Here is a 7,973-nt window from a genome sequence, read left to right as displayed (position 1 = left end):
GTTCACCTATGGTATAAACACAACTTTAATTATTGTTTCTTGTCAAAGGACAGTAGTTGTACTCTCTGTAATTATATATACTTGCAGTATTTTATTAAATCACTAGATGTCACTGTGGGCTGTACAGAGTTCCAGACAATATATGACCCTTTATATATAAAGCTAGATTAGACAAACTCTGGCTGTGTAAGGTTTCAGAGTAACAGCCGTGTTAGTCTGTATTTGCAAAAAAAGAAAAGGAGTACTTGTGGCACCTTAGAGACTAACCAATTTATTTGAGCATAAGCTTTCGTGAGCTACAGCTCACTTCATCGGACGCATACTGTGGAAAATACAGAAGATGTTTTTATACACACAAACTATGAAAAAACGGGTGTTTATCACTACAAAAGGTTTTCTCTCCCCCCACCCTACTCTCCTGTTGGTAATAGCTTATCTAAAGTGATCACTCTCCTTACAATGTGTATGATAATCAAGGTGGGCCATTTCCAGCACAAATCCAGGTTTTCTCTCCCCCCCCGGCCCTCCACAAACCCACTCTCCTTTTGGGTAATAGCTTATCTAAAGTGATTACTTTCTTTACAATGTGTATGATAATCAAGGTGGGCCATTTCCAGCACAAATCCAGGGTTTAACAAGAACGTCTGAGGAACAGTGGGGGAAGGAATAAACAAGGGGAAATAGGTTACTTTTTATAATAACTCAACCATTCCCAGTCTCTATTCAAGCCTAAGTTAATTGTATCCAATTTGCAAATTAATTCCAATTCAGCAGACTCTCGTTGGAGTCTGTTTTCAAAGTTTTTTTGTTGAAGAATAGTCACTTTGAGATCAGAAATCGAGTGACCAGAGAGATTTGAGTGACCAAAAGTGTTCTCTGACTGGTTTTTGAATGTTATAATTCTTGACATCTGATTTGTGTCCATTTATTCTTTTACGTAGAGACTGTCCAGTTTGACCAATGTACATGGCAGAGGGGCATTGCTGGCACATGATGGCATATATCACATTGGTGGATGTGCAGGTGAACGAGCCTTTGATAGCGTGGCTGATGTTATTAGGCCATGTGATGGTGTCCCGTGAATAGATATGTGGGCACAGTTGGCAATGGGCTTTGTTGCAAGGATAGGTTCCTGGGTTAGTGGTTCTGTTGTGTGGTATGTGGTTGCTGGTGAGTATTCGCTTCAGGTTGGGGGGCTGTCTGTAGGCAAGGACTGGCCTGTCTCCCAAGATTTGTGAGAGTGTTGGGTCATCCTTCAGGATAGGTTGTAGATCCTTGATAATGCGTTGGAGGGGTTTTAGTTGGGGGCTGAAGGTGACGGCTAGTGGCATTCTCTTATTTTCTTTGTTAGGTCTGTCCTGTAGTAGGTGACTTCTGGGAACTCTTCTGGTTCTATCAATCTGTTTCTTCACTTCCGCAGGTGGGTACTGTAGTTGTAAGAATGCTTGATAGAGATCTTGTAGGTGTTTGTCTCTGTCTGAGGGGTTGGAGCAAATGCGGTTGTATCACAGAGCTTGGCTGTAGACGATGGATCGTGTGGTGTGGTCAGGGTGAAAGCTGGAGGCATGTAGATAGGAATAGCGGTCAGTAGGTTTCTGGTATAGGGTGGTGTTTATGTGACCATTGTTTATTAGCACTGTAGTGTCCAGGAAGTGGATCTGTTGTGTGGACTGGACCAGGCTGAGGTTGATGGAAATTGTTGAAATCATGGTAAATAGTTCATACTATGTTTTATTTGACATTGAAATTTGTAGATCTAGAAAATCTTCAAGACTATAAAAGGAATAATCATGTCTACCAGTATATTTTATTTATGTTAAGTATACATATATGCAGGGATTGTGAAACAGACTATTATTTTGGTAAGAGAAAGCAATGTTGGCCTAAGATTTTATTTATTCCAATTGCATAATTTTATTAATATTAGATATATTATTCAATCATTTTATCCCATTAGGCAACAGCATGCTCATCTTGCTCCTGGTTATCAACAGATTCTTTTGTATCACTCATTCGAGTTACAATAGGTAAGAAGTGATCTTGGTTTTTTTTCTTGACATAGAAATAGGCTGCACTTCCAGATCCTGCTAGAATCAAAATGACCAGAATAATTACAAGCCAAGTGACCTTGGTGGAGGATCCAGAAACCTCTTCATCCTTTTCCTCTCCTGTAAATAAACGCAAAGCAATTCCTAGACACCAGAATGATATGAGAGATTCCAGGAATGTGGAAGTTGATATTGCTAATCACAGTTTTAAAAATCAAGTTATGAACATATGTATATGGAGATATTTTGCTAACAGAGATGAAGGAGAAGTATAATAAGTTATATTAAACACCACAATTAAAAATGAAAGCCAATTTTCTGTATTTAGATACAAATAATGCATATGGATTTATTATTTTTAAATGCTATCAGTAATAATTATACTGTCCAGAAACTTACTTTAAATAATTATTATGCTTTTACTCTATTTAGGTTTCTCCTTACTTTAATTAGAAAGAAAATAATCATACCTTTCCTCTCTGGTGGCTTCTCAGTCAATACTGTTTTAATACCTTTCAAAAAGAAATAAAGCAAGATTTTCATTCCAGATACACTCACATGGATGGTCCTGATGGTGCCATCCCATAAGCATGAAAAGCTGAGGCTTCCACATACTCTGCTTTTGGTGCTGCTGAACTTCCTTAAGAGATGGAGCTAAGAATGTGTGAAGCTCAGAACGCTTGGCTGTCTAATTCTGGTAAGTATCAGACTCTCTTCAGTTGAGATATGGGCAGGAAATCAGGATCTTGCATGATTTCAATACTTCCTGCATCAGACTCCAGCACAGGAAAGCACCTTAGCATGGTCTTATCTTTAAGCATCTCTCTATGGGTCTTGAGCACATGCTTAAGTGCTTTCTAAAATTGGAGGCTTGCCTGAATGGACGCCTCCATTGGCTTAGAAATACCACAGGAGTATCTTTGCTCACAATACTAGGGTATTTCTGTTTCCTAAAAGCACCAGGTAGTGCAAAGATGCACAGAAATATAAAAATGTGAAGTTAACCACACTTTTCTAATCCCCAGAAAAACATGTTTATTTCATGTTCTGAAGGAAGGCTCCAGTTGGTTGTCTCTTATTTAATTTGAACTGGTTCAGTCATCCCTAGTATTTCCCCCAAAACTATTCTAATACCAAAGTAGTGCAAATGTTTTAATAAACGTTATTTATCAATGACCTCACAGTACAGGAGTTGTGTAGTGCTACAAGATTGGCATGGGTGTGAATCACAATTCTGTCCTCAGCATGGTAGGATGATGGTGAAGGGAAATCCAATTCTAGCATAAATTAGAGGGACACTTTTAATTAAAGGGAGACTGTCCATCACAAAAATATTTTTATATATATTTAAGATGAGGTGAAACTAAACTTGTTACTTCTAAACCCAGGTGTGTGTGGTATTTTTGGTGAAATCCTGATCTCTTTGAAGTCAATGGAAGTTTTGTGTTTAACATGGATAAAATCTGGCCTTTAATGAAGTGATCTTTGACTTCACCTTCAATATGTATGGTTTTATATATTTTATATATATATAAACACACACACAATATCTGTAATACGTACATATCTTGACTATAGCAGAGCCTGTGCCCTGTTATAATACTGTGCAGCATGCATTTTATGGTATACACCCATTATACACATTATTAACCAGAACCACAATATATTGCAAATATCACTTACTTTCTGATTTTTTACAAATATATCCTCTTTTGTAAGAACATTGAGCCTCATTCCAGTACCCAGATGATGCATACCTTTCGACACACTTCTCATTACCATAACTTGAAGGCTCTCCCTCAATTCAGTTGACAAAATCCATTGCAGTGTTGTCTCTCCATAACCACTGACCTAATGTTAAAAGGAAATATATGGGGTCAACTGTTTAGACTGAAAGAACATGTTGAAAGGCTTAGAAGTATTTAAAATACCAGAATAGAAATATCAACAGATCGAGCCCCAGAATTTGTAAAAGACTCCTCCATTCTGTCAGCCACCAGACATTTTAAGCTTTGATTTAATCACCAAACCAAGACTATCACTACTTGACCAAATGTACTAGTAAGTAGCCTCTCTCCTTCTCTGGTCTGCATCCAGATTGAGTCATTTTACTTAGAGTTTTTGGTTTCAGGGAAATGTGTCTTATAGGACAGATCAGATCATAGTTGAATGTTGTATTGGATAATATATTAATTACAAACTTATGTCTAAGAAAGCTACAGTGATTAGGAATTGCCAAACAGAGCACATCATTTCAATAATTATTTCCCATTTTAAGTATGAAGAAAAACTGTGATATGTGTATGCAATAATTGTTGGGAAAAAATGTCTTTATGTTGCTCATATACTCACATAGCATTTATTCTTGTCTATCTCCCTTCCATATTTTCAGTGTGCTATTTATCTTTCTGACTTCATCCCCCTCATATCCTGCTTTCCTCACAAGCAGATCTAAATTCCTATTGGTTATTACAGATTAATGAGTCATTTGAAAAATATCCATCTTCTAAGCAAGGCTGGCACTTTAATCTGGACCTGGATTGTTGCCAATAGGAAAATCTTAAAGTGAGCAGAAATTTTATTGACAAAAAGCACAGTACAGGGTTAAAACTGTAATACCAAACTCAAATATGTGTTTTTTAAAACATTTCAGGAGAGTCTTATTGGGGGATAAAAGCTAATCCTCCAAGATTCCTTTTAAAATTAAGATAAAATGGCTGATTAATGTTAAGGATAGGGAGAAAACTATGGTAAGGAAAATAACTTGTTATAGACATCTAATAAACACTTTAGTTACAGTGCTGTATGCATATAAATAATTAAAATACATACTACAAAATGTGTAATATTGTCTCTTAATATCTGTTTTATATGTTATAACTTCCTAAGGTATGAAATATTACACCATATGTGTCTATTTATATTATTGAATACTGAAAGTTAAGAAATTACCATTCACATTTTTGCTCATTACTGTCCAAAAGCTGCTTGTTTTACTTTCAAGTGGCTTTATGCTATGTGACAGAAAGATGGATTCAGCATGGTCTTCTATAGAAGCCAAAGTGGCATCTGAAAAAAAGCATTAACAAGGCATAATTGAAACAAATCTGCCTTTTGGGAGAAAAGCTTCTTTTCTAAGTTTTATGAACAACTGAAAGCAATTAATTCTTGAGGCTGTGTCATATCACTGATTTTTGCACAAAACATCCACTGTAGCGAATGGGAGTTCTGCGTGGGGTACAATGGCACAATACAGCTCTTCTTGCATTTTGCTTGTTAGTGTAAAATTACCCTTTTCCTCGTGACTAAATTACATATATTTGTGTAAATCATTCTAGAGGTTTATTTTTAACACACTTGCAGAGTAAAATGCCTGTTTATACTCCATTTTTGCTATTTGCTCAACACTGTTATTGCTTCCCAGCGACTATATGCAGTGCTACTGGAAATTTTTGTATGCACTCTTGAGATTAAATTGTTATTAAACACTCAGAAATATAATGTCTGATATTTAATCCATTATAAAATCTGGCTAGAAGACAGAAATATACTGGAACAATTAAGCAAACATGGGTGGGTTAGGGATTACCATCTAGGCAGAGTCTTTATGAGTTATCCTTGAGCAGTTCTCCCAGACTTACCCATAGAGATGAGGGTTAGAGTGCTTTTCTTCCTTCCTCCCTCCCCCAGTTTCCCTTCTCTGCCACGAGCAGATGCTCACCAGCTTGGGAGGAGGTGCCCAAAACTGAAAGTCTTCCACCTGATCTGGGTGACTTAACAACTCTGAAATTTCTAATGCATGAAAACTAGACAGTGAAACTAATCAATCTAGTTTTGTTGTCCAAGGTGTGTAAATATATAAAAAGCATTAACACTGAAAAAATCAATTTGTTTTTTTAATGATCTAAAGTTTGATTACTATTTTTTGAAAAATATTATTTCTACATGTATCTAAGTCTTCACTCTTTAAAAAAATGACACTCACCTAATCGAGTGCATTCTCGGGAAGCCTGGGCCCAGTTTCTTGTATACGAGGACTCTATGTAGTAGCAATGACTGCGGTAATGAACCCAAGATCTGTGTTCCTCTGATTCAGGGCATCTTCCAAAGAGTTGTGGAGAATCAGTAGGGGCTATAACTGTTAAGAATAGAAAATTTCTTACCAATTATTTCCTTTCTTCTAGCAGTGTCTCCCATAATTCTGGACATCTGGGCTGCTCTCCTCTCTGCAGCTCACAGAGATAGATCAGTGTTTTGGTACCTCCATTGTCTGACCATGCCCCCTCTGTTGCTGCTTGCTGCCCAATGAGTTGTTCCCGGGCTGTAAAACTTGCATAACAGCATTATTAATATTCTAGAAGTAACAAAATAACTACGTTAGACCAAGGAAGATGGTCTAACCACTTAATATATGACCATGACTCATGAGCTACCCAGAGTGGGTAGAATCATGGGAAACACTGCTAGCAGAAAGAAAATTATCAGTAAGAATTTTTCCATTATGCAGCCTAGCATCTCCCACAATTCTGGATGTCTGGAAAGTAGTGGCCATGAAATTTTGGTAGGAAAGAAATCCCCCCTTTTTGTGAGCTTGCTCAAAGATCTGTATTATTTCAGGGCTACCACCTTCAGCACCTTCCTGACAAAGGAGGCCTTTACAGAAGTTGGAGGGTCCACTATGTAGTACATAATGAAGGTATTCACGATAGACCAAGTGGCCGCTTTTCAAATTTCCGAAGTGGATGCACTTGCTTGTTCTGTCCATGCTATGGATCTTGTGGAATGTGCCTTGATCCCTTCTGGGACAGGGACCTCTAATGATTTGTAGGCTTCCACAATACACAGGTCAAGCCACCTAATTATGGAGGACTTGGAAGCTCTGAGTCTCTGGCACATTGGGTGGAAGGACACGAATAGGGACCCCCATCTTCTCATGGATTCTGTATGCTTGAGATAGATTTTCAAGACTCTTCGGACATCTATGGTGTGACACATTTTCCATTGGATATTGTCATTTTGGACAGAACAAACGAAGCACAACCTCTTGGGAAGTATGGAAGGACGAATTTAGCTGGGAAGAAAGTATTCTGATGTCCTGACCAACAGCTTTTCCTTGTGGAACATGCGGTACGGCTCTGGTATAGATAAGGCTGTCAGCCCCAAACCTCATCTGGCACACATAGAATCATAGAATCATAGAATATAAGGGTTGGAAGGGACCCCAGAAGGTCATCTAGTCCAACCCCCTGCTCGAAGCAGGACCAAATCCCAGTTAAATCATCCCAGCCAGGGCTTTGTCAAGCCTGACCTTAAAAACCTCTAAGGAAGGAGATTCTACCACCTCCCTAGGTAACGCATTCCAATGTTTCACCACCCTCTTAGTGAAAAAGTTTTTCCTAATATCCAATCTAAACCTCCCCCACTGCAACTTGAGACCATTACTCCTCGTTCTGTCATCTGCTACCATTGAGAACAGTCTAGAGCCATCCTCTTTGGAACCCCCTTTCAGGTAGTTGAAAGCAGCTATCAAATCCCCCCTCATTCTTCTCTTCTGCAGGCTAAACAATCCCAGCTCCCTCAGCCTCTCCTCATAACTCATGTGTTCCAGACCCCTAATCATTTTTGTTGCCCTTTGCTGGACTCTCTCCAATTTATCCACATCCTTCTTGAAGTGTGGGGCCCAAAACTGGACACAGTACTCCAGATGAGGCCTCACCAATGTCGAATAGAGGGGAACGATCACGTCCCTCGATCTGCTCGCTATGCCCCTACTTATACATCCCAAAATGCCATTGGCCTTCTTGGCAACAAGGGCACACTGCTGACTCATATCCAGCTTCTCGTCCACTGTCACCCCTAGGTCCTTTTCCGCAGAACTGCTGCCTAGCCATTCGGTCCCTAGTCTGTAGCTGTGCATTGGGTTCT

At 38.7% G+C, this 7,973-nt stretch overlaps 1 protein-coding gene across 1 annotated transcript in view; it reads right to left on the bottom strand.

The window, feature by feature from the left end:
• Positions 1 to 1,193: 1,193 nt before the first annotated feature.
• The window catches only part of LOC125630818 (macrophage mannose receptor 1-like), a 56,696-nt gene continuing 49,916 nt past the window's right edge, over positions 1,194 to 7,973 (bottom strand). The window contains 5 exon segments of the mRNA XM_075124751.1: positions 1,194 to 2,168; positions 2,519 to 2,560; positions 3,732 to 3,899; positions 5,001 to 5,117; positions 6,034 to 6,186. Of these exon segments, the coding sequence (XP_074980852.1) occupies positions 1,954 to 2,168; positions 2,519 to 2,560; positions 3,732 to 3,899; positions 5,001 to 5,117; positions 6,034 to 6,186 (695 nt within the window). The 3' untranslated portion in view covers positions 1,194 to 1,953.

The sequence above is a fragment of the Caretta caretta genome, chromosome 2, assembly GCF_965140235.1.
Source record: "Caretta caretta isolate rCarCar2 chromosome 2, rCarCar1.hap1, whole genome shotgun sequence".
NCBI lineage: Eukaryota > Metazoa > Chordata > Testudines > Cheloniidae > Caretta > Caretta caretta.
The sequence above is the reverse complement of the archived record's forward strand: the minus strand, read 5'-3'. Positions and strand labels throughout refer to the sequence as shown.